Here is a 26,510-nt window from a genome sequence, read left to right as displayed (position 1 = left end):
GAAAATGACCTCAGGCCTGAAGTGACCCCCAAAAGCAGGTGCCAGGCTGCACCGCCTCCTCTCCCACCCCCATTCAGTCTCACGGCGCAGCCCCAGCCATCCACTACCTCAGGCCTGAAGTGACCCCCAAAAGCAGGTGCCAGGCTGCACCGCCTCCTCCCCCACCCCCATTCAGTCTCACGGCGCAGCCCCAGCCATCCACTACGGCCCACCCGTGATCTTCACAACCCTGGGCAAACAGGGCAGTAAAGAGACTTAGCCCTCGGCTCTTAGGTCAGTGGTTCTCAATCAGGGGCACATGTACCCCTGGGGGCACGCAGAGGACTTCCAGGAGGTAGTCAACTCATCTAGATCAGTGTTTCTCAACCTGGGGGCTCGCAAATGCAGGGCCACCACTGGGAGTGGCAAGCAGGGCAATTGACCCAGGGCCCCAGGCCACAGGAGACCCCCATGAAGCTGAGTTACAGGCTTCAGCCCCGCTGCCGCGGGCTCTGGCTTCAGACAAGTCTCGCAAGTGAACAAGGCTCACACTGAAATGTAAGTGTAATATTTATATTCCAATTAATTTATTTTAGAATTATATGGGAAAAATGAGAAAGCAATTTTCCCGTAATCCGTGACACTTTTGTATTTTTCGGTCTGATTTTGTAAGCACGGAGTTTTTAAGTGAGGTGAAACCTGGGGTACGCAAGACAAATCAGACTCTGGAAAGGGGTACAGTCATCTGGAAAGGTTGAGAATCACTGAGTGTCACGTTCTCTGCCTCCCCCAGGATCGGTCTCGAGGCGGTTCCAGGTCGAGCGCAAGGGCTCCTGCCCATAGCCCGAGTCGTTTCTTGCAACCCCATCCCACCCCCCCCAGCAAAGGTCATCGGCACCTGATCTCCCAGCCCCTGCCCCTCTGCGGGACAGGGCTCGTTAGGCTAGGAAGTTCCTGGCACAGCTCCCCAGCCTGACAGATCACCGCATACTTCGAAGCAAACGTCTGCAGGGCCCCCTGAGCTCCCCCACCCCCGGCCTCGCTCCCGCCCCACGCCAGTCTGGGTGATTGAATCCGGCTGTGGAGCTGCGGTAAGAGTCCAGGCCGCTCCGGTTGTAAATGGAGCGTGGGCGCTGACGGGAGGCGCGTGGGACAGCGGAGGTGGGAGCTGGATACGTACGGACTGGGGCAAATGCTTGTTTCCAGTCAGGGTTTTGCATTAGGCTAGTGGGTTGCAGCCTTTTCTGTAGCCGGCCTCCCCTCCGGCTGCGAAGTCCCGCCCCCGAAAGCCTTTTGTGGTACAGAGGAATAAGCTGGTATCCCCTTTAATACTGTGTAGGCCCTCTACTGGTGCTCACCGTGTTTTGTTTTAGACACGGCCGGAGCAGCAGGCGGGTGGCATCTTCTACAGTCCAGAGCATGGTGAGCGCTGTTAGAGGGTTCACAAACTGTTTAAAGGGATGCTGCCCTATTCCTGTGCTGCACGCTTCGCAACTCCCCCCAGCCCTGCAGTAAAACAAAGAGATTGACAGCCTCTTTTTCAACCTGTCTCCTCCTGAGCTATCTGCCTGACCCTCCCGCCCCTCAAGCTGCTGGGCACTCAGCGTCTTGGAGCATGGGGGTGAATAACACTCAAGAAGGGTGTGGTCTGAGCGCAGCACTGGGGGCTGAGGGGGACAGGAGAGCCCTCACCAAGGATAACATCCTACAACTGCTGCTAACTGACAGTTACTCCTTTAGCTCAAGGGGCAGCGGTCCAGGGCTCAAACCCCGCTGGCAGGGGCAAAGGGTGGTTGCCACCACGTTAAGGGAAGATTGATTTTTGAGGCTGGTCCAAGGGGTGAGAGCGAGAGGGGCTGGGGCAGGAGACAGCCTTCGGGAGGGTCAGCAGGGGGTGTTTGGTATCGATGGGGGTCTAATGAGACAGCAGAATCGTCGCCAGGCGGGGGTGGAAACCTCATCAGGTGGGATATTTCAAACTAGATGGGACAAATCAGAATCACCGAGTTCTGACCCCGATCCAGATGGACCCACATCTACCAAGTACTGACCCAGACAGACCCAAACCCATCAAGTACTGACCCAGATGGATCTGAACCCACAAAGTTCTGATCCAGATCCAGGTAGACCCAAACCCATCAAGTTCTGATGCTGATGGACTGAATCCACCAAGTTCTGACCCCAATCCAGATGGACCTGAGCCCACTGAGATCTGACCTCCCCTAGAGTTCAGGGGGAAGGGAGGGGTGCTGTGGACGCGAGGTTGAGCCCAGAGTTGCTCTGTCCTAGTCCCCATTGGGTGACCCTGCCTTGCCCTCCAACCTGGCACCTCCCCTCTCCCTGGTGTGCTGTGGGTATCAGGGCTGGTTTAACGCTGGCCAGAAGCCAGGGTGCGTCCCAGCAGCTGGACACAAGGCATCAACTTGAGGGACAGGCGGGAGGCCCCAATTCTGCCCTGGATCGCGCTGCAAGACCTGGGTGCCACCCCTTCCACAGCAGAGCGAGTGATTAGAGATGCTGGTGCCCTCTGGTGCCAGCTCAGGGGAGGGGTGGGCACAGCCGGAGTGGGACCCTTTAGTAATAATAATAACCCAGCCAGGGTTTATTTTCCCAACGTGCTGTCTCAGCGGCTGGAGGCCACGGCTCTACCCCCGGCCAACTGGAAAGAACACAGTGTTTGAACAGAAACGCTATTCATCCCTCACGTCCTCACCCCCCGGCTGGGCTCGGCAGCCGAGGGCTGGCTGGGCATGGACGGTAGAAAGGTAGATGCGTGGGGAGTGCGTGTGCGGGGCATGACCCTGCACATCTGGATGGGAAGGGGAAGGACCTTGCACATCTGGATGGGCTCTGGCTAGCTTTAGCCCCTGGAAGGAGCTGAGAGACAGAACAATTCCCCCAGCCCCCAAATCAAAGTGCATGGCTCTGAACCTACAGGGCCAGCTTTACAATGCAAGATGGGGGGGCCCACATTGAGCAGAGCACAGAGGGTTGGAGCAGTTGGTCAGCTGAGGGAGATCTGGGTCCCTGCCCCACTGGGACATGCTGGGATATCCAGGCCCCTGCCCCACTGGGACACCCCAGGAGATCCGGGCTCCTGCCCCATTGGGACACCCCAAAAGATTCAGGGCCCTGCCGCACTGAGCCACGCCAGGAGATCCAGGCCCCTGCCGCACTGGGCCATGCCAAGAGATCCAGGCTTCTGCCTCACTGAGACATGCTTGGAGGTCCAGGCCCCTGCCCCACTGGGACACACTGTGAGATCCTGACCCCTGACCCATGGGGATGCACCAGCAGATCTGGGGCCCTGACTCATTTGGAGATCTGGGCCCCAATCCACAGGGATGAGCCTCTCGCCCCATGGGCCCATCACTGGGAGTTGGGGATAAGGCAGCGCTGGATCCAAACTGTAGTGGCACCAGCAAATTCACTTTGGAAATTATCCCCCAGAGGCGCCGGGTGGGGGTGGCTGCCTTTGATGCTGCCGTGGAACTGGATTAGCAAAAGCCCGTCCTCGGAAAGGCCCCAGCTGCGCTGAGCTAATCATGGACTCCAGGTTGGTCCAGCCCTGGCCGTGCAGAGCCGTTAATAAGTCGTGTCCTTGTATTAACTGGCTAAAGCTGCTTAGGCGGCCTGCGGCACCGAGCGCAGGGAAATGGCCGGCACCTGCTGATAACACTATTTAATGAATGCTCAGGACGTTGTTAGCTACCCTGCAGTCCCCCACACCCTGGCTCAGGGGCTCAGCTAAGCGGGAGGGGGCCCTGCTACCTGGCTCTGGGGCAAGCTCAGAGATCCATTTGCCCTGGAACTGGCACCCCCACTCGTGAGCAGCACACCCCATGCCAGAGCCCCGGGATACAGACAGGGAGGGTTGGATGTCCGGACTCCTGGGTTCTATTTCTGGCTTTTTGGAGGGGAGTGTGGCCCTGTGGTTAGAGCTGGGGACTGGGCACCAGGACTCCTGGGTTCTAGTCCTATCTCTGCCACTGACGGGCTGTGTGATACTGGGCCAATCGCATCCCCCTGCTCTGTGCCTCAGTTTCCCCACCTGTAACATGGTTGATCCCTGCCTCCCAGGGAGTTTGATTCATTGTGTAAAGCACTTTGAAATCCTTGCGGGGCCGGAGAGGGATGAAGAGTCATTAACAGAGATGCTACTGCCAGCTGCTCGGCTGGGTTTAGAAAGGAATCTGATAAAGACCCCCTTCGCAGCAGCCTGATGGCTAACAACCCCCACCCCAGTGCTAGACCCACGGTGGGCAGGGCATGGGGAGAGGGGCAACCCCACGGCTGCAGGATGGAGACGTGAGATGGGCTCTCCCCAGGGAAGGCAGAGAGGCTGGCGGCTCAGATGTGCACAGTCCTTGGTTCTGCTGCACCCGGTGCACAATGAACAGTGTAGCGTCAGCTGGTTATAAATCTTCCAGCGCTTAATCAATTTGCTACGCACATCATTAGACCTGGGCCATTCCGGGGACATGGCTGGGGTGGGGGGAGGGCAGGGAAGGGAGAGCACAGCAGCGTGGGCAAGGCGGCTCTGGCAGGGGATTGTTTGCAAAGGGGTCCTGCAGGGATGGAAGGTGCCAGCTGGGGGTGGGGGGAGTGGAAAGAAAGAAAGAAAGAAACGTGAATGGAGGAGAGAGACGAGAGCGGAGGAAGAGACAATGCAGGAAAGGAAGGAGAGAAAGAATGACAGAGACATAAAAGAGAAGATGAAAGAAAAGAACGAAGAAGAAGAGAGTCGGGGAAGGCAGCCAGCCAGCGGGCCCAAGGCATGGGGGCACCCGCTGGCACCCAGAGTGGGTTCTGGATTCCTGCTGCCCCTGCCCTGCCTAATGACTGAGCTGGGCAGAGAGCCCCGGCAGGGCATAGAATAACAGACTGGGCGTGGGGCTGATGCCATTCGGTGATTACTGCACAGGCCATCGGCCATGAGAAAGGGGATTACGGCCGAAAAGGCTGGATCTGCTGAACTCGGCAAAAAACACCTGCCAGCCCTCGTGCCATGGACACGGGGGAGGAGGGGGCCTGGCACAGACAGCAGGGGCGGGAAGGGAGGATGGAGTGGGCACCGCAGCACAGAGATGGGGGGCTGACTCCAACCTCCACCCCACCCCCCGCCAGCTTCGACTTTTCTCCATCCAATTCACTTCGTGCTGAAATATTCCAGCCTGGGTCTTGGCCTCCGAGGACTGTGGGGCACAGAGGGGCTCCTCTCAGGGGGTTTCCTGGGCACTCCTCACCCCCAAATCAGCTAGTGCTGTGAGTGGGAGAAGCTGGGTGTCAGGACTCCTGAGTTCCATCTCTGGTTCTGCGAGGGGCGTGGGGCCCAGGGGTTGGCATTTCAGAAAGGGAGCCAGTGGCTGGGGTTGCAGCTGCTGCCTGCACCCAGAAGTGGTGACTAATTTCACAGAAGATCCCCCAGGGTTCCCAGCAGCGACCGGACGAACCAGTTTGAATGAGATTAGAAGTGACCCCAGTGCCCTGGGTCAGAACTGGCTGCGATGCCCTGGCTCAGAACCGAGATCAGATTCCTCAGATCGGCATTGGAATCAAGCCCGTCGCCTCCCCCGATTGGAACTAGCCCTGCCCATCTGGATCAGATGCAGCCCCTGGTTCCCTCTGGATCGGAACTGCTCCCTGAAACACAACACCTGGATTGGGACCAGCCCTTGGCTTCCCCTAGATCAGAACTGGTGCCTGGTCCCCCCAGATTAGAACCGCCCCCCGGACCCTCTCTGGATCAGAACTGTCTCCAACTCAAAGCAAATTGTTTTCCAAAGTTTGACACTGTGCTCTTACGGATTATTATTTAATTCCCATCCAGCCCTGCTGCAGCTGCCCCCGAGACCTGAGAGGTGTCAAGGTCCTGCCCTCCCACCCGCCTGTGCCCCCCCACCCCCTGCAACCCCTCACCCCCTCCAGTCCGTGCCCCCTCTCCCGCACTCCTGCTGAGGACACAGCGAAAGGAAGTGAGCAAACTCAGAGCAAGAGAGTCAGGGGCCGAGGCAGGAAATGGGAATGTCCCAGCGCCCTGCTGGGACCCCAGCCCCCACCATGAGGAACCCTCCACCCCCTTCCTTAGTACAACAGCCTCCCTGGAGAGAAGTTTTCCAGCTAATTGGCTTCCAAAGTGCCCTGGATGCGGTGATTTAAGAGACAAAAGGCCCTTTCCCTGCAGACATGCTCACAGCCAGCAAGGCACACGCAGTCCATGCTTGCATGAAACACACACGCAGATCCATGCGGTACATGCAGGGAGGAGCCCATGGACACAGCCAGAGACACACGCACAAAGCATACGGGGAGATCCATCCAGGCACCATCCTCGCCCCACATGCCGCACACAGGTACACCCAATCACGCTTCTGCACACGCCAGCCCCCGAACTGCTGCTGTGCTCAACAGGACACCCACGAAACTGCCCCCTGCCCAAACCCCAGGCCCGGGTTACGCTCCAGAGCACTGAGAACTAACCGGCTCATCAGAGAGCAACCCAGGCTGTGGGAAAGGCTTCTCAAGGACACCCGGCACACACCCTGCTCGGCCAAGGGAGCAGGGCAGTGTGCTTCCATCACCAGTGAAATGAGTTTGCTGGGTTCAGCTGAGCGCCACCAGACAGCGCCGTGACCCACTCCCTTGGCTGGGAGATGTGGACACATCTCTGGTTCACACCCGTCAGCATGGGTCACCCTGGAGCCGACAGGATAGACGCGCCCTGGCCCAGCTGGGGCCCATCCGTCACCGTGTGTGTACACAGGCCCGACAGCCCCTTGGCCGTGGAGAACATGTCCCCCAGGTGCAGAGACCAAACCCGGCCACCAGGAACGAGGCGGGGTGGGAGCAGTTGCCTGCGCCTGCGCGGGAGCAAAGAAAGGGGAAAGGACCCAGAGAGCGAGAGGGGCCGCAGCCAACAGCCCCCGAGATAAAACCAGTCCAGGATGAAGCTGAGCACAGGGCCCTGGAGGGAGCGGAAAGCAGCGAAGGCCAATCCCAGCTGCAGGCCGGGGTCTCAGGGACACAGCCATCGGAGAGCAAAGCTGCCCATCCCAGCTGGGAGCACTGAGGGGTTAAACGCAGGAGTGGGGGGCTGGTCCACAGCCTGGTCTCAGGCTGTGCGAAAGGAGCCCGGTGCTTTCCTACTTTGGCCATGGCACGAGGCCGCCGTGCACCAGCCCCTGGGCTGGAACGGGAGGGCGGGGTGGCCGGGCAGGACTGAGGGGCACCTGCAAAGCTGTGCAAGTGGGGAGCCCCAGACTCCACCCGCAAAGGGGGCTGCGGGTCAGGATTGAGGGGCACGGGCAGATCTGAGTGAGGGGGGAGGGCTGGGATAGCAGGGGGGCTGCGGGTCAGGACTGAGGGGCACCGGCAGAGCCGTGGAGAGGCAGCGGGCCCAGAGGGGGCCCCTAGCCAGCCCACCAAAGACGTAGGCACCCCCTGGGAACGCCAAGCCATGGCAGAGCAATGAGATGGTATCGCACGAGGGTCCACTGGACTTCCCCCTGCCCCGTAACCGAATGCCAGTCCCGGCTCCCAGTCCCCTACCGTCTGTGAAGGGCTCCCACTGGTAGAGGCGGCCCATGAACTCCTGGGTGTTGAAGGCAGCACACTGCACGGCTCGGGCGTCGGGCTGGTCAGCTGGGCACGGCTGGAAGGGAAAGGAAGCTGGGATGCAGCTGAATCTGGCGCTAGGAGACACCAAGCAGGTCTCCACATGGTGGCGCGTGTTGCTATATCAGTGCCCGCCACCAACATGAGATACAAATACCCTGGGCTCTGAAATGCAGTTGCCTCTGGGGTGGGGCATGGCAGGTCTTTACCAGCCACACAGCAACGCGGCACAGAGATCACTTGTGCACTGCCGAAATGCAGCCTCCTCTGGAGTGGGGGGGGGCAGCACTTGGTCAAGGGCCACATAGCAATGCTGTAACAGAGGTTGCTTACTCAGTGGCAAAATGCAGCCACCTCTGGGGTGGGACATGGCAGCTGTTCACCAGGGATTGCTCATGTGATGCTCATCATCCTTTCTTTCTCCTCCCCAGCATCCGTCCTCCCCTCTTCTCCTACCCCATTCCTTCCACTCTTTGCCCATCCTTTTTCTTCCTTACACTGCTTAGCCACCCCCCATCCCACCATCTCTCAATGGAAGGGATCAATCCCTTGTGTCCGCAAAGCCCTCAAGGTCCCAGCTGTGGGGAAAGATGCTATGGGCCGTGAATGCACGTTCTTTGCCAGAAAGGGGGAGCCATTGCCATGGAGTGCTTGCCTTGTTTGGGCACCTTCCCTGTGAAGATCTCCAGGTGCTTTAAAAATGTTCCTGGAGTTGCACTCAGTGAGGCAGGAGAGGGCTGTCCCATTATACGGGGGGAAACTGAGGCAAAGAGAAGGGATGCAACTAGCCCGGGGCCACAGAGAGAACCAGCGAAACAGAACCCAGGACTTATGCCTCCCTGTCACCTGCTCTAACCATCAAACCACATTCCCCGCTCAGCCCCCTTCCCTGCTCTAACCAGTGGAACGCACTCCCCTCACAGAGTGAACCCAGGTGTCCTGGCTCCCTCCCCTTAACCACATGACCTCAAGTCACCAGACAATGGGGCCCCTAAATAACTTCTTCCGAACAGCCCCTGTAACTCACCCAGCATGCCCTGGGCCCCGTCCTGCACCTCCAGCCCTCACAGCTATTTAGAGGAGCAAGTTCCCGCCAGCCAATGGGGGAGGTTTGGCCCGGGTTGTATAAACGAGCGGGATGGGTGATTTATAAGCCCTGTGCTCTCGGAGCACGGCAGCGGGGCTCGCCTGGAACTGGCTGGGCCTGACATTTGTGTATTTTTTCACTGTTTATTAAACCAAAAAAAAAAGGATAAATTGGCACAAAAAACCCCATTAGCAACCAAATCGCTCGTTGTCTGCCTTCCCAGCTCAGACGCTCTCCGCTTCGCTGGCGGCTGCTTCCCTAGATGGACTCGAAGCCTTTTACTGTTAAATGGACGCAGGCCCCACAAGATAGTTTGGTCCCGCTGGCTAAAGTGGAGGAGGAGGGAGTCAGGACTCCTGGGTTCTTTTCCTGGGATGGGCTGGGTGACCTTGGGCAAGTTGCTGCCCCTCTCGCCTGTAAGATGGGGTGGCTAATACTGTAATAAAATGGGTGGGCATGTGTACCCAGCACTGCCCTCTCCTGGAGGGAAGCAGAGCTGATCACCTGTGTGTCTTATGCCCTATACTGCTCATGGAGAATGGAGATTCTCCTGTAGGGGGTTTGAAGCATGGGGCTCTAAGTTCTAGTCCCACCAGGGGGAGGCATCCAGCGCCCCTGTAGGGAAAGCAGAGGCCCTTACCTCCTGCCTGCAGGCTTTGAACTGCTTGCTCTCCCCCTCGCAGTGGAAGGTCTCTGTGCCGGGGTCGTAGAGATTCCACTGGGGCACCTCGCGGCCTGGGTGCAGGCCCAGCCTGGGCCTTTGCCCCCTGGCCTGGAACTGGACGGGGTTGCCACGGTGGAGCAGCCAGATGTCCGGTTCTGCCAGCCGGTGAGGCGAGGGCTGTTCCACGAAGAGGCTCTGGGAGGCCCGGGTGCTGTAGCCGCCTGGGCGGTACTCGTTCTGTCTCTGAACACGGGGCCTGGCCGGCTGGCGGAGATGGGAGGGTGCGGCAGGGTCAGCAGGGCCTGCTCCCTCTGGCCGGGCCAGGTGGGTGGCCTCAGGCCAGGGTTTTGGTGCTCCTGCGGCCCGATGGTGGGAGCGGGGATGGGGGTGGCCAAGTTCTGGTGTCTCCTTGTGGCCACCCCCTGCCCCGTGTCCCTTGGGCTCCAGCTGAGCCTCCACGGTGGAGCTGTGGTTCTTCAGCACCTTGTGCGTGAGGCGCAGCTCCCCCCGTGGCCGAGGGGCGCGGCCGCTGCTTGGGGCCCTCTCTCCCACGGGTGTCCCAGGGCGGGAAGACTGCTGGGTGCCCCTTGTGGCGCCCCCGAGCCCATCTCCTCCTCCTCGCTCGGTGGGTGCCTGCACACCCGCCCTCGGGCGCCACTCCCGTGAACCTGTCTCCTCCGGAGCCGTTGGCTCTCCCCCGCCAGGCCCTACGGTGGCCGACGGAGCCCAGCCAACCTGCTCCGTGGGAGACGGGCCTGGCTGGGGAGTGCCCTCCGCGGTGCGATGCCGGGCCCCTCGTGGCTCTGGGGGCGCTGCTGCCGGCTCCCAATTCTCTCCAGGACTCGCCTCTTCCGCCGAGGGGCCTGCGTGGGACTTCGCTGTGGCCTCGGCCTTCAGTGGCCCAGCGCTGCCCTGCTCGGCCGTGTGGGGCTGGCGGTGTGGAGCGGGCCCGTCTCCCCCACCTCTGGGCCTCGCCCTATGCCCTGCCAGCTCGGAGCTGTTCTCTGCCAGCTCTCCAGCCTGGAGCCGGGGCTGCACAGAGTCCTCCGCCGGCACGGACTTCCTCTGCTTGTGGTGCGGATGGTGCTCGCCCTTGGCCGGCGGCTCCTTCTCCCGGCGGGGGGCTTCCTTGGCCTTGCGCTTGGGAGTCTTGGTGGGCAGCGGTGGCTGGTCGCTCGGGGGCCCTCGGTGTCTCTTGAACCGTGGCGTGCCCCCCTCCGCCACCTCCTTGTGCAGGGGCAGCGCAAAGGGCACCTTCCCGTAGCCATATTTACCCGGTTTGATGGACTCTCGAATTCGAGACCTGCAATGGGGGGGAAGTATTGTTACAGGCCCTGCATAAACAGAGCAAAGGGGGAGCCAGGGACCCATCTGTCTTCTTGCCCCTAGAATGGGCATCCCACCCAGGACAGTGGGCAAGGAGGGAGCTGGCTAACGTGTGTGCCTACTGGCTTCAGAATGGTACGCCTTGTGTCACGTGCCCTGTACTGCACACAGCTCAAGGGGATTCTCCCACAGTTTAGTGGGGGTGGGACTAGGCTTCTGGAGTGGGAGGATCTGAGCTCTCTCCCTGCTGTTGCCACCGGGGCATTCCAGATAAGGCCTGACATATGATAGTGAGGATCAGCTGACTCCTTTTCAGTCTCTGAGTGGATTTAGCCCTGGGGACCGTGGCAGGTGGGCGGCCCTGGGGACCCAGGCCCTGAATTTCCATTTCCCAGGGCGAGGACAGAGACGGGATCTGCACCCCCACCATGGTCTCCATGCCCAGATCCAAGGTATTTTGGTGCCTATGGGAGTTAGGATCCGAGCCTCCCCGCTGGGAGGGGGGCTTCAGAGCAGAGGCCAGGGCAGTAGGAACAGTGCCGGGACCCCCGCCCTCCAGTCAGTGACTGGCGGACAAAGGGCACCTGACCCAACGCCCAGAGCCAGCCGGTTCCCTCTCCCTCGCCTCCCACCCCGGCCTGGTTGCGAGCCCAGGCTCTGCCACGGGGGACCGACGGGGGAACCTGGCTCTCACCTCCTGGCGGCGCGGGACTCCTGTGTTGGGGATGTCGCCCACCTGGACCCGAGGGCACCGTGTTGGGAGCTGCCGGCTGTGCCGCCCGCCTGGTGGCTGCCTCGCCGCTCGGGTTTGAAGAGCGGGAGAGAGTCCTGGGCGGGCAGCCGCGCCAGGGCTGCGCCGCCATGTCTGGAGGGCCTCTGCGGGCTGGAGGTGGCGGGAGCATCCGGGTGGCGCAGCCGACGCGAAGAGTGGGCCAGGCTGCGGCTGGAGGTGCCTGCTTTGCCAGACGGGTCCTCTTCCCGCCTTGGGGCTCCGGGGGCGAGGGCTGGGTCCCTCCCGCGGCTGGAGGGGCGGGAGGAGGCGTCCCGCAGCGGGGACGAAGGTAGCTGCTCGGAGGGGAAGGACTCGCGGCGGATGTATCTGTTCTGGGGCCCGAAGCGGGCGGGAGGGGGGGCCGGCCGGGTGTGGCTGGGGCCGCTGTGGAGGGGGAGGGCAGAGCCGGTGTGGAGGGGGAAGGCAGGCCCCGGTGGGGATAGAGGCGCCCCTGACTCCCCATCAGTGTGAAGGGGGTAGGACGGCCGGGGTGGGTAAGGATTGGCCCGTTCCTCCGGGTACAGGGGCTGAGCGTACGTGCGTGGGCCATGAGGGCCCCCCCAGGGGGCTCGCAGATAGGGGGGCAGGCAGGTGCGGACCCTTTCCAAGACCCCCACCCCACAGGGCTGGGAGCAGGACGACCACGGGCCCCAGCCGCTCCAGGTGCCCGCCACTTGGTTTCCATCTCCGTCCTCCTCGGGCACCTGCCGAGACGTCCGCTGTGGGACCTGCAAGGGCACAAGGAGACAGCCGTCACCGGGGGGCTCTGGCCATGGCTCTGAAGAGCAGGGGACTTCAACTCCACTGGCCTGGCCTCAGTCGGAGCCTCCCACCTCCACCCCGTGAGCATCTGACCAGGGGCTCGCATCCCCTCTACACAGCTGAACGCCTGACCCAGCAGCCCCATGCCAGCCAGGACTCAGGGATGGCGCTGGGTGCCAAGGGGTAGCTGTGGCCCAGGTCTCTGGAGCTAAGACAGACGGAAAGACGTAGGTGGGCAGGGAGAGCCTCCTGGATCCGGCGGCGAGCGGGTTGGTACCTGGGAAGAGACCGGAGACGGGGGAAGAGAAGCCAAAAGACGGGGCTGAAGGGAAGCAGGCTGGGACGAGGGGCACGGACCTGCCCACTCAGCTTTTCCTTCTGTGTCCCTGCTGCGAAACGTGGGGTCCTTCCCTGTTCCCCCCACCTCAGCTGGCTCTGCCTGGCCTGGCCTCTCCCGGGTGCCTCAGACAGAGGGACAATCCCACGCCAGCCGGGGCGGGTCCAGCTGTGGGGAGCAGGCTGGGGAGTTTATCGCTGCCCAGCTGTTCGCTGCTCCTCACTACAGCATCCCAAAGGCCCCTGGGCTGGAGGGCTCAGCCTTCGCCAAAAAAGGAAATTAAGAAAACAGACGTGCTCGCCAATATTTGGCATGGTTCAGGAGACGCTAGTGCTTGGCTGGATTTTAACGAGGGCACAGGTACCGTGGGGCGGGGAGAGGCCTGTTAAACCCACTCAGTGCAAAGCAGAGCACTGCCACTGCCCCCCAACAAACGTTCCTCCTGCGCCCCACAGGTTGGGGCCTCTGCTCTAGTGGCTCGGATCAAGCTGGCCAGCCTGGCTACAGCCCGCGAGCTTCTCTGGGCGGGCTATATATATATTTTGTATGGCTCATTCATCAAAAAGATGGAAGGAGATTCAGCTAAGGTTCAGCATCTCCAGGGGAAGCATCAATGACCCCTAGCATTTGTAGAACACTTTTTATTAGGAGATCTCAAAGCACAGTGCAAAGCAGGTCAGGATCTTATCACCATTTGACAGATGGGGAAACTGAGGCAGAGCAAGAGGCGGTCAGGGGTAGAACCTGGGTCTCCTGAGTCCTGCTCCACTATTCTAGCCGCTGGGAAACACTGGTCCTAGGCTGAGAACTAGCAACTCATTCCATGCAGGCCAACAGCAAACAGCTGCTAGATGGGCATAATGACTGTCTCCCAGTAACGCCCCAGGCTGCATTCAAACCAGTGATCTAGCACCCCCATCACACAACCTCCCCCCACGAGCCTGTCCAGGCCCCCGTGTCCGCATCAGAAATTTCCCATGTTTTTCTTTTCATTTCCAGGGACACTGGAAAGCGCCGGCCGGGCGTTCCACACCAAGGCCCTGACTGCCCTGTGCCCAGCACATTCCTCTGCCCCCTCCTGGGCCAGAGAAGCAGTGGAGACGGGCAGAGGGAAAGAGATTTCAAAGGATTTGGGGCCCCCTCTCCTTCCCCCCCAAGAACAACGGCACCTGAAGGACCGACACAGTCAGGCTGAGAGCTGAGGGCCAAGTCTGCTGCTGGCATCAATGGGCGCCATTTGACTGGAGTCGATCTGGATTTACGCCTGCTGGGGCTCAGGCCCACGATGCCTCAGAGCCTTTCCAGCGCTCAGAAGCATAGCTACCTGTGCAGTGTAAGCCGTGGGGGCAGGGCTGAGTACAGCCCCGCTGACCCTTCACACAAGGATACCACCCTGGAGCACTGGGGCAGCCCTTAGACTGCCCAGCCAGAGCTGGGAGGCTGCTTACAGCGCTCTAGTCCCAGCTCTGTCACTGACCCGCTGGGCGACTGTGGCCGGCTATCGTGCCTCAGTTTCCCCTTTGGCTGTTCAGACTGGGAGCAAGAGGGCAGGGATTGCCTCGCACTCTGTGTCTCTGCAGAGCCCAGTTGGGGCCCTTCGGTGCTACTGTAACCCTGTGTCCGACTAGGCAGAGCACTGGCCTGGCCCGCAGGTTCTAGTCCAAGCACTGCTTGCGGGGTGACCTGGGGCAAATCACGGCCCCGTGCCGTGCCTCAGTTTCCCCTGCTGTAAAAAGGGGGGCTTTGCCAGCTGCTGAGTGACACCCAGAGCCCCTGTCCCCAACCCTCAGCCACACACCCCAACCAGCAGGGCCCGCCAATCCAAATCCCAAACTCCCCCAGCTGTGGGCCCAATCCTCCAACTGTTGGTGCCTCGTACGGCGGTGTGCCCAAGAGGGCGTAGCACGCCAGCAGATCAGAGCGGCTGAGTGTGGCGCTCACTGACTGTGCACAACATGCAGGGCAAAGAGCAAACATCGGCTCACGACTTGGCTTTTGCTTGAGGGCCTCTGGCTCCTAAGGACGCTGGCGGAGGAAGGGCTGGGGGGGGGGGCACAGGGACTGCTCGGCAGAGCCAGGGAAAGCTCCGTTTTGCAACACGCGGCCGGGTTAGCAAGGCTGCCCCGGAGAAAACACACAGAGAACCACCCCACCCCGCAGAGCGTCTGGCTTCCCCCTCAGCCCAGATTGCTGCTGATTTCCACGGGCTGTAAACTCCTAAAGCGGACAAGATGCTGCTCCTGCCCCGGCCAGTGCTCGCTGCAACATACCAAGGCCGCAGGGAGGACACTCCGCGCTGGCTCGGCTCTTTGGGAATTTCCTCGATGACGGTCGTTCAGAAGCTCCCGCCCTCCCCTCCAGCATCCCGCTCCTCATAGACTTGGCCCGTGATGTGACGCTGTGTTTTAATGCACGTCTCCCCTGCCCCTGCCTCTCCCCAAGCCCGCAAGCAGCCCTGACATGCAGGCTGCCTGCAGAGCCCCTCCAGGGGAGAATCTGGCAAAAGGAAGCGGCCTTTTGCCTGGAGAACCTGCCCATCTCGCTCACTTGGTGCTCTCCCATCCCTGTTTGGTGCCGCGTGCACGCAGCTCCCACAGCGTATGCAAATCCCAGGGCAGAATCTGGAGCCAAGCTTAAGCCTCTTTCTCCCACTTGTTTCTGTACCTTCCTCTGCTACTGGTTAACCCAGGCCTGATCTTTACTTGTTCCTCCAAGGGTGGGATCCGGGTGTGTGTTGGGGGGGGGTTGCTCTGACCCTTAGACTATACTTCCCTTCCAGAATCAGGAATGGAACCCAGGAGTCCGGACTCTCAGCATCCCTCCTACTCTGACCACTAGACCCCCATCTCCCCCCACCTCCCAGCTGGGAATAGAACCCAGGAGTCCCGACCCAGGAGACAGCCCCCCCACAGCTGCTCTGGCAACACTACACTTGTGATCCCTGCACACAGGGCCTTGCCTGGCCCTCGGTGTAATTTAGAGCAGCCCTGAGGTTGCTCTAACTCATGCTCAGCTTCTCACAGCCCCATATGAGCTGGGGGAAGCAGAGACTAGCCAGAGCACAGTGGAGGCCCCAGGATGAGGGCTTTCTCAGGGGAATGTTTCCTGCCTGAATAGCATAAAGGAGCTGCACCGTCACTGAGAACCAGGCCCCAGGGGGTTATCCCTGCCCCACCATTCCCACTTGCTCCTGCTTTGCCTGATTTTAGCCACCTCTGGGGAAGAACATGGCAGCTGTTTAACAGCCCACAGCAACACCCCAGGCAATGCAGTGCTGGAGTACAATATACCCAGCCCCAAGGGAGTTGATGGAGGGAGAACACCATCTACCTCCAGTTGGGACTGGCCAGTATAACACCCCAAAAAGCACCAGGAGATTGTGACTGATCAGGTGCAGCCAGCACGCTTGGCGTCACCCCCACAGAAGGGAGAGCACCCCCTAAGGGGCACCTCCCCATTGCTTTCCAGGAGAAAGGTCTCCAGGTCACCAACCCTGCCTAATGTACCAGCCCGGCTCCGGGGAGGGGGTCACAGTCTATCCCCATTAGCCTTGTGGGCCAGTCCGGCTCTGGGGGAGGGGGCCAGGGTCTATCCCCGTTAGCCCTGCGGGCCAGCCCGGCTCCGGGGGAGGGGGCCAAGGTCTATCTCCACTAGCCCAGCAGCAGATCCCAAGAGGGACGCCCCAGGCAGGTTCCCTGCTGGTGATGAAGCCTGTGACTCCAGGAGGTGGCGATGCACATTGGGGCTGGCGAGATAACTCGTCTGTGCTTCCCAAGCCGCCCCCACCCCGATCCTCCCGCCCAGCTGTAAGGTCCTTGGTCTGGTGACTCACCTTCCGGCTGCCTTGGCAGAGCTGGGCCGTCAGCAGGACCAGAGCCAGGGCCAGTCCAGCCATGCAAAGCCTGGAGAGAAAACCAGAGACGCGGCCGTTAGCAAGAGGAGGTGCCCACCCTGCTGGCTCCAATGCCCAGCTCCCTTCGGCCGCTGTTAACCCCTCGCTCTCCTGGGAAGGGCTGGATTCCAGGCCACCCAGCCCCCCCATTATCCCGACACCTCACAGCTGCTAATGTTCAGAGATGGTTCCACACGCGAATCCAGGAGGAGAGGTGCCCAAATCCGCTCTTCACGGTAACACAGGGGTGTCTACCCGCTCCACCCCACCCCGGCTGGACGGCCCAGAATGGGTGAGACCCGTCTCCATGGGTCTCTGCTATCGGCCCATGTAATCCGTTGTACAGATTTTATCCAAACCAACCACAGCGCTGCTTTCTTGCCTTGTGGCTAGGAGCCCCTGTTTCTGCACCAGTGCCCACGTCCCAGTGATCAACAGCAACCCTACAATAACAAAGCAGACCAGAGGATCACAACGGTCCCTACTGGCCTTGGAGTCTGTGAAACTATAAAAGCAAGGCACCCTGCCACCGCAACCCTACCATAATAAACCTGCGCATGCTGCCCCTGTGCTCACCGGCAACCCTCCAACAACAAGCCTGCATAGGCAGCCCCAACGCCCAGGAGCAACCAGAAAATAACAAACCAGTATGCCCATGAGCAACTCTACAATAACAAACCCCTCGAGGACTCCAGCATTCGAAGCAGCACTCAGAAAAGCACCTCCAACTCAGGAACAATTTGGTGACAATTTCGTGTCACTAGCAACCTGGGTTGGATTTGAACCCGGAGCCCTGAGCCACCTCCCATTCCCACATTGCCTGGGGGTGGGGAAAGGCGGGGTTCGAACGGGCGGCCGCGTAGCAAGCAGCTCCCTACCCCAATCCCACCACGCTCCTTGACCAGCACTAGAGATGAACCAGCACCTTGGAGATGAAAAGTTCCCGTAATCCCAATTCCCAGGGGAGTCACTGCCGAAAAATTCAAACGGGGGGGAAGGCAAAGTTTGCTTTTCTAATAACCACGTCCAAAGTCTGGGGCTGGCAAAAAGCAGGGGCCACCATGGAGCATAGAGACCTATGAATAATCTGGAGGGGGCCCCAAACCCTCACCCCATGACCCCCGGAACTATCTGAACGGGGGCTCCCATTTGAACCAGTGACCTAGTTATTCTCCATTGTTGCCTCCTGAGTCATCCACTCTCCTCCCAGATGATGAGTTCACACAAATCGGCCAAGTATCTTCTCTCTCTTTTTTTTTTTTCTCCTCCAAACAGCAAAAGAGCTGCTCGTTGTCTTTCTGACCCGCTCGTCCCCACTCAAAGCCCCCACCACTCTCCAGGAAGAGCCCCCCTCGCTCCTTTCAGCACAAAAACGGGAACCAGAACTGCTCGTGAACCCTGAGTCAGCCGGGGGCGGCTGGGACAGCCTGGCAGCTACGGCGTCAGTCTGACAGAGCAAGGGCCGCTCTGGACAGCACATCTTCGCCTGAGGGTTGCAGGAGGGGGCTGCAGCTCCAGTGCAATGAGGCAGGAGCTGCCCCAGTGCCTGTCTCCGGCTGGCTGGACGTTACAAAGCCAACCGCTCCTCCCAAGAGAGTGGGAGTGCACCGTGCCCTCATGGCTAACGCACCAGCGAGAGCAGGGGTGGGCAAACTACGGCCCGGGGGCCGTATCCGGCCCTTCAAATGTTTTAATCCGGCCCTCAAGCTCCTGACGGGGAGCAGGGTCCAGGGCTTGCCCTGCTCCGCACATGCTGGGGCTCCATGTGGCTCCCAGACCCAGTGGCATGTCCTCCCTCCGGCTCCTATGCGTAGGGGCAGCTGGAGGGTTCCGCACGCTGCCCCGGCCCCAAGCGCTGCCCCCGCAGCTCTCATTGGCTGGGAACCATGAGCATTCATGGCCCACTGTACAATTTCCATACCCAGATGTGGCCCTTGGGCCAAAAAGTTTGCCCACCCCTGAGCTAGGGACTCAGAAGACCTGCCTTCTATTCCCAGCTCTACTGCTGCATGACCTCGGACAAGTCACAGCCCTGCTCCATGACTTAGTTTTCCCCCTCTTTAAAATGGGGCTAAGGTTATCGCCCTCCTTTGCAAAGAACTTGGGAGATCTATGGACATAAAATACTGGAGAGGCATCATTACGGTGACTAGACGAAAGACCCGGAGATAGAGGAGCTAGATGAGAACATGGGAAATAGAATGGTAAATCAGTGCCCCTCCTTCTTCCAAGACACCTGCTCCTTGACAGCCCCCTCAGCCCATGTCTCCTCCCCATGGACAGCAGGATGAGTGGTACATCCACCCCACAGCGGCACAGCTCCATAGTCTAGACTATCCCACCAGCGAGGGAAGAGGTTTCCCCCACCTCTGCGAGAGGCTGGAGAGTCAATAGAGGAATCCTTCTGTCGACGCAGCGGTGTCTGTCCCGGGGGCTAGTGCGATCGCAAGCGAGGGGTCCGTGGAGAGGCCTTTCCCAGTGAAATCCCGGTAGAAGCAGCATCAGGGAGGCAGCGATCAGTCACCTACCAGGGCAGCGATGAAGATCTAGGGCTAGGGCCCCTCTCAGCCCATTATTTGCTCTTTGGGGTCTGGAATTCCTGACCCTTTCCTGGACTTGCCAGATGATCCACCAGCCCGGCCAGGAACAGAGCGGGAATCCGGTGCCCAGGGTGACTCGCGCGGGGAGGTTGCAGCACCAGGCTGGGTTTCAGGGGCAGCCAGCAAAGGAGCGTGCAGTTTCACACCCAGGTGGCAGAAATGGCACCGGAGAGGCAGCAAACACAGCGAGAGGATGTAAAGAGCGGCCAGCTGGGCGGGTGACTGGAGAGTAAACCCGGGCTGGGCCAGTCCACGTCATGCATCAGGGGCCCTCATCGAGCTCTCGGCCAGCATCTGGAGTAATGCTAGTCGGTGCTTGTGACTCCTGCTGCAGCCAAGGGAGGGTTGGACACAGCCCCAGCGGCCTGCCCATGGTGTCTGGCCCGGAGCTGCCTGCAGAATCCCTGGCCTGGGAAATGAGGGGCGAGACCCCTGATCCTCCGCACACACTGAGGACGGGAGCCGGCCGAGGCCCCAGGGGTTAACCAGCTGGAGAGGGTACATCCTCCACAGCGTTCCTTCAGCCAGCAGCCTGGGAAAGCCAGCCCAGCCCTGCTCCGCCAGGCCATCAGGTCAAGGGCACGGGATATTTTCAGACTGGAGGAATGTGGCCAGTGGCCACACTTGGGCAGCACTTGGGGAAAAGTCGTTGTCCAAAGAAGACCGGAAAAGCTCTGCCTCAAGGGAATCCAACCCCCCCATCCAAGGTCTCTGATGGTGGACGAAACCGACGCAGACATTCCAGGAGGATTCGCACATCCGCCCACCGAGCCCCGAGTTCAAGGCTCCATCTTTCCCCCAGCAAGAGCTGGCGGCAGTGCGGGGGCCCCGAAGGCAGCCCAGAGAACTGAGGTGATCGCATTGCTTGATTATTCAGGGAAGCACCTGCAGCCAGAGCGGAGCAAATGTGGGATCCAGAGCTCAGGGTGCTGGGTTAAAATCAGTCTGATCAAGGAGTGATGCAGAGGTAAATTAAATTGATTCAGGGCAATGTTTTGATAAGCACCTAAGGGTACGTCTACACTCCAAAGGAAAACCTCAGAGCCCAAGTCAAGCAACCCAGGCTCGTGGGGCTTACACTGCATGGCTAAAAACAGCAGCGTAGACGCTCCTGCTCGGGCTGGAGCCTGGCCTCTGAGATTGTCCCCTCTCACTGGGTTTCAGAGCCCGGGTTCCAGCCCAAATGGGAGCGTCTACACGGCTATTTTTAGCCCTGCAGCCCGAGTCTCGCAAGCCCAAGTCAATTGATCCAGGCTCTGAGATTCAGTGCCACAGGTTTTTCTTTGCAGTGTAGATGTAACCTAACTGATTTAGGAGTCTAAATACCAATGTAATGCAGGCTCCTAAATCACTTAGGCACTGTTGACATTTTAGCCCTAAACTCATATTAAAATATCCTGAGATTCTAATTACAGTTCAGAATAAGATTCAGATCAAGTTTATTAAAACGCTGATTCAAATGATTAAGGTTCAAATTAAGATGAAGGGAGGACCCTGCAAACCCTTAAGCCTGTTTAACTTTACAGTCTCGTTCATTTAAATGGGAACGCCCACGTACATAAAACGAAGCTCTTGTGAACATCTCTCCAGGATCAGGGCCTAAAATCCAAATCCAGAGTAGAATTCAGATTACATTTATTCAAAGTAACATTCAAATGAGACGTATTCAAATTAAGACTAAGAATCAAGTTCTGATTCCAGTTACGATTCATTTTAAATGTATTCCAATTAAGATGCAGGATTCAAATTCGATTCATTCAGATTCAAATTAAGATGTGTGGTTTTGATTATAGATTCCTAGCTTCTAAAGCCAGACGGGACCACTTTCGTCTGCCCTCCCACATAACACAGGCCAGAGAACTGCCCTGAATTAAATCCTGTTTGAACTCGAGCGTGTATTTTAGAACAACAGCCAATTTTAAATTGCCACTGCTGGTGAATGCTCCTCCACCCTTGGGAAATGTATTCATGTTCAGATTAAAAATCTGGATTCGGAGTAGATTCAGATTCTAATTCTGATTCAGATTAAAGTCTCAAATTCAGAGCCTCAGACTGACCGCCTGGCGCGCTTATCCCAGCCGAACCCTCCCCTCTTTCTCCTCCGAGGTGCCCCTGTTAGATCTCATTCAGCTTCGGGCAATGGTCTCCGGCAGGGAATTGGTGGCAAAGCCCAGTCCCCAGCCGGAAGCCGGGTGCGAGCCAGGAGGACTAAAGATTGCTGGTCTTTTCAAGCGCTGTCGACACAGATGAACTCTCTCGCGCTCTGTGTTTATTATTGTTTCCCCCGCCTTGGACGGGGAGTTGCAGGCGCGTCGAGCCATGGTCTGAAAGGTCGGCTTGTTCGAGAGAGCTCCTGGGAGCTGCTCCACCACCTCGGCAGGGTTGGAATTAAGTAGCCGCGGCCCTTGGCCCTGACCTCCCCTGGAGAGGGCGCCTTCTTCAGTGTCTCATCTGCTCCCAGCCTGAGAAGCACCCCAGGCCAACGTGGAGCCGAGATCTCTGCGTCTCAGAGCCCGAGCAGCAAACCATTCAAGGGTCCCAAATGGCTGATGATGTGGTATCACGACATGCCTCCCTTCGTGCTCTGACTCCTGGTCCCATAGCAGGACTCCCACTAGAAAGTCAACGCCAGAACATTTCCCATGCACCTCCACTCCGCACTCAGGCACCAGCCCTTCTGCCGCTGCTCACACGATCCTGCAATCCGGCTGCTCCTGGGTTAAACAGCTCAGGATGGTAGCGCAGGGTCTAAGGAGAACTCATCCCATGAGCTAGAAGAATCTGATTTACCCCAGTGTAAATGTGATCAGTCAGGCTCAGGGTTGGACAGCGGCTCTCAGAAACTCCCTGGGTCTCATTCTCTGCTGCCCGGCAGCCTGTGCTGTCATTTACACCCATGCAGATTCAGATTCAGCAGAGATCTACTGAGGATCTGGCCCCAGTTCTGCTCGCCATCCTGGCTACAGCTGGGCCCTCTGGGCTGTCAGGGCAAGTTCCACGGCATTTACCAGGAACGCGAAGGGAGCTAGAGGCGAAGGAATGCAGCCAGGGAAGGACACAGCCCAAGCTAGGAGGCCAGCGGACACTTTCTGGGTCACCATCTCAGCACCAGGAGACATTGTGGAGCCGACCAGCCCAGCTTGAGCAGCATCAGACCACACGGGCCAGGTGCTGAGCATGGAGTTCGCCAGCAAACAGGTCCCCGCATGCAGTGTGGCGCTCAATCTCAGCCCGACACGGAGCATGGGATGCTCGGCGTCGCAGTTTCCCGTGGGCTCTAGTTTAATCTGCGGCCCCTCCACGGGCCCCTTAGCTCCAAGCGATGCCAGAGGCACGGCTGCCCATTTCATCTCGCAGGGACGTGCGTCGTGCTGGGCACCGGGGGCTCGGGGCTGCGTCCCAGCAGGGAAGCTCCCACATCCCTGAGGCAGAAGTGAGCTGAATTTGCTTCACCCCCACGCTGGTAGCTGGTGGTCCCTTTTTTGGTGCATTTTGTGCCCTTGTCACGGCAACGATGCGACTACATTGGTGCGGGCCGGTCTCCTTTCCCGTCCCCGTCCCGTTCTAGAACTGGTCAGCAGCAAAATCAAAGCTTGGATCTGCAGCACGGTCTTACGCTATAGCAGCAACTCCACTAGCTAGCAACAACAGCAGGCTTTTATCCTTTAGCTGCACCAGCCCCCAGAGGGAGAGATGGGGGCACGTACCCAGTCTTTTAGGCTGCCCCTATATAATAGGACACTAACTGTTTGCCAAGCCACTGCCTTGGCCTCACTTCCAACCCCCTCATAAAACTCACTCCTGCAAACCTTACAAGAAGTGAGATTTAAAGGGAAGCCACCACCATGTGTCCATGCCCTAGAGCCAATCCAGAGCCCCAGGGACTGGCGGATCTGTTGTGATTTCAGTGGGCTTTGGATCTAAGTGGCCACATGAGCCTATTAATCCTCCCTGATCTTTACCTTCTTCCCTTCACCCTGGTTTTTGGTCTGTTTATGACCCTTGCATTATGCTCCGTGGGACCAGGACTGAACCAGAGGCATTTAGCACCCGGCAGGCTTGTGTGTCCAATCAATGTTGTAAAATTCCCTGTGAACACCTAGGATCCCTGCCTTGCAGACCCAGCCAGCTGGGAGCATCTTTCTGTTCTTGGGGGGGAACGGCCTTAACAGGGGGCGGACCCACATTTGTCATGTCTCAAAGACCCTCGGTCTGGCTGGCTCAGCTGACAAGTAAAAGGACGGGCTTTCTACCCACCATCCCCACACCTTCCCCCAGGCTCGTAAGAATCACGCCACGTTCTGTGTGGTTTACGCGCCATCCCGCACGTAACCCTGACCTGGAGGGGCTGAGACAGAACTGAACCCACCTGATCCTGAAGCTGGGCTGGGCTAATGGTAACAGACAGAGGCCAGCTCCCTTCCCCAGAGCTGAGATGGCTCTGGGGGGCTAGCAAGATAAATATTAATCTGTGTCACTAAAGGAGCTCTGGTTCTACATGTGCTCACACACGTGTGCACACACTCGCACGCCAATGTCTGGATAAGAAGGGGCCATCAGTTGTCACTTTTCTGACCACGGCCACCCAGTAATGCCCAGGAAGTAGGAGCTGGGGCGTGGTGAGGGAGAAGAGAGGAGTTGCCCCAGCAGATCAGACTGTCGGCTCGTCACGTCTGGCATCCCTGCCTCCGGCAATGGCCGAGACCTGATGCTCCAAACAAAGGAAATAAAAAACATTCCACACTGCACCTGGCTGACTGTGCAGCGTGGAACGTGGGGTGGTGAGGAAGGAGGGAATTCCCTCCTGACCCCAGCAGGTGGTCACTTGCCACCCTGAAGCCTGAGATCTGATTAACCATGTTACCTGAGCTCGCATGGCTTACATGCATGGGCCAGTGAATGGGACACGGGCTGGGAGGCAGAGAGCACAGGAGGAAGGATGGTCTAGTGATTAGGACAGTAGCATGGGATTTGGGTTGGCTGGGCTGGACTGCCTGCTCTGACACAGCCTCTCTGTGTGACCTTGGGCAAGTCCCTTAGCTGCTCTGTGCCGCAGTTTCCCATCTGTACAGTGGGGATAGTAGTACCGCCCTGCCTCTGGGGGATTGTGAGATAAACGCATTGCAGACTGTGAGTTGCTCAGAGAGATTATTTCTGGCTCTGCCCTTGACTCACTTGGTGTGCTTGAGCAAAGTGCTGTCCCTCTAGCTGTAAAGTGAGGGATGACGGTGGCTGGACCCCTATGGACACAGTAAGCCATATAAATAAACTGAGCAGGGGTTGGCTCTACTGCCTGCAGCAGTGAGTTCCACAGATTGACTGAAGTCCCTGTGCATTGGATTCCAGGTCTTTCTCTTTCCCACTTCACAACATCTAAACCTACAGAGAAGCCCAGGGACTATACCTCCTTACCTGCTGATCCAGCCTCCATGCACAGATCCCATCCTGCCTCAGTTCCTTCCTTTGAAGTGGAAGCTCCTTGCTTTACTTCTTCAAATGACCTCCTCTTCTTCTCAGCATCTGGGCTGTCCTGAGAGTCTTTTTAAGGCGTCCTTGCCTCCCTGCGTAAAAATAGTAAGAGACAAAAGTCAATTGTTACATAAACCCTTTACCTCCACCTTAAATATTGACGGCACGTCCAGGCAATTCTGGTTTTAAGGGTGGCTCTGTTCTTAAACCTAACACTGAATCCCTTAGGGACATTTCATAATCAAAGAACCAGCTGCATGGGAGAAGCATCATTGCAAATGTGGCTCTCTGCTGGAAAGAACTGGGAACTGCTCGCTGTGTGTCTTAGACGCCACACTGCAGTGAAGATTCTCCATTAGCTCAGGTGGCAGAGGCCTGTGCTTTCAGAGAAGGAGGATGGGATTGTTGTGAGGTTCCCAGCCATCTCAGATGCAGCATTGCCAGCCCCCAAGCATTCAAACACCAGGAGACAGGCCTTCAAAAAATCACGAGATTGAAACAAAATAATGAACTCGGGGATCTTGTTATTTCCTTTCTGGGTTTAGAGCCTTTGTTGGGGGGGGTCACATGTTCCAGCTTTTCTCTCCAACTGTGCAGGTTAGGAAATGTCTTTTCTTATTGAAATACAAGCTGAGAGCTCATCATCACCTGACTCCAGGAGCTGGGGCTTTGAGGAAAACGACAAATCTCGCGAGACTCCCAGTAAAATCCCAAGAACTGGTGCCCCGCCAGTGGCGGCTGTGATTCTCAGAGGGAACGCGTCTATCCATTGTCACGCCTCTTAGCACAGCGGGGGTCGCTCAGTGCAGCTGCCCCTCGTGGAGGGAGGGTTTCAATGGGACGGGTGCTTACAAAGCGTGGGATTTTCACAGGAACCTATAGGAATCAATGCCCAAATCCTACTGAAGTGAGAGTTAGGCACCGGACTCCCTTAATCTCCTTTGGAATTCCACGCCTAAATTGCCATCAGTGAGTACGGTGACCCATGCCTCAGGGGCGGAGAGGCATCACCAGGATAAAGCGGAGACCAGGCTAGATCCCAGGGACGACTTCCAGACTGTGAGATCTCTGAGACGGCAGAACGGCTCGCCTGAGGAACACTGAACAGCAGCTGGGAAATATCTTCCACAAGGGTCACTCCAGGGTGCAGGCCCCCTGGCAGACTGGATGGGACGGGCTCATCCCATCTCAAACATGGGCTTTATTGAGACACCTCCGGAGGATCCAAGCCCAGGCTGGGGCGGGCAGGTCTCCTGGGGACGGGATCAGCTTCTGCCCTACCCCGGCTCAAGAACAGCTGCTTGTGGATCGGTTGCCTCTTGTCAACGTCCCACAAGGTCATCAGAAAGGGGGGCCAGGGGCTAAGGTCTCGTGTGCAGTCTCCATGGGCCAGTTCAGCCCTCGGGCTTTCCACTGAGGCCACTAGACTGGGGGGCAATTAACAGCCACCCTCACCAGCATTCGTCTCCCCGGGAACTGGACCCACCCGACCTGTTCGAGAACAAGGGCACCTGACTGTCCCTCCTGCTGGCTACTGCTGCTCTGGGCTGGTGTCGAACAGGTAACCTAGGGAGATGGGCACTGCAGCCCCTTCTCAACCCACTGAGCCACCCAGCCCCTGCCCCAGAGCCAGGGCCCGTCAGGACCGTGTTATACAGAGGGGAGGTCCAAACCAAAGTCAGGGCTGCTGCTCTCCCAGATGGTCCCATCCAGGGAGGTACCGGGCAGTGCAACACACAAGCTCGGCTCTCCCACCAGCCTTTGAAATAAGGACTTTCTCTTAGATCGAAGTTCAGCACAACCCTGAGACTTTGCCCCCTGGTTCTACCCAGAGCAATTGCCAGGAGAATCCCCGCTGTGTCAGGATCCTGGGGGAAAGCCTGGCCCCAGCCCCTCGAGGCAGGACGCTGTCAGCCCGGGCTGGAGGCTTCTTTCTTGGCCTGTGTGTTTTGTGGAAGGAATCTGGGCAGCTGGCAACACGCTGCAGCCAGTGGGACAAAGTCGGTCA

The 26,510-nt window shown here is 58.6% G+C and overlaps 1 protein-coding gene across 4 annotated transcripts in view; it reads right to left on the bottom strand.

Annotated features, from left to right (window-relative positions):
• The window catches only part of ADAMTSL4 (ADAMTS like 4), a 59,850-nt gene that overhangs the window by 18,784 nt on the left and 14,556 nt on the right, over nt 1–26,510 (bottom strand). For all 4 annotated transcript variants that reach the window (XM_073322868.1, XM_073322869.1, XM_073322865.1 and 1 more), the window contains 5 exons: nt 24,446–24,594; nt 16,374–16,443; nt 11,365–12,170; nt 9,321–10,647; nt 7,528–7,630 (listed from right to left, as the gene is read on the bottom strand). In XM_073322868.1, coding sequence (XP_073178969.1) covers nt 7,528–7,630; nt 9,321–10,647; nt 11,365–12,170; nt 16,374–16,443; nt 24,446–24,477 — 2,338 coding nt within the window. In that variant the 5' untranslated portion in view covers nt 24,478–24,594. The remainder of the gene's footprint in view (nt 1–7,527; nt 7,631–9,320; nt 10,648–11,364; nt 12,171–16,373; nt 16,444–24,445; nt 24,595–26,510) is intronic.

This window comes from Lepidochelys kempii, chromosome 24 (genome assembly GCF_965140265.1).
Source record: "Lepidochelys kempii isolate rLepKem1 chromosome 24, rLepKem1.hap2, whole genome shotgun sequence".
In the NCBI taxonomy this organism is placed as follows: domain Eukaryota; kingdom Metazoa; phylum Chordata; order Testudines; family Cheloniidae; genus Lepidochelys; species Lepidochelys kempii.
Note: the sequence above shows the minus strand (reverse complement) of the source record. Positions and strands in the feature narration are given on the sequence as shown.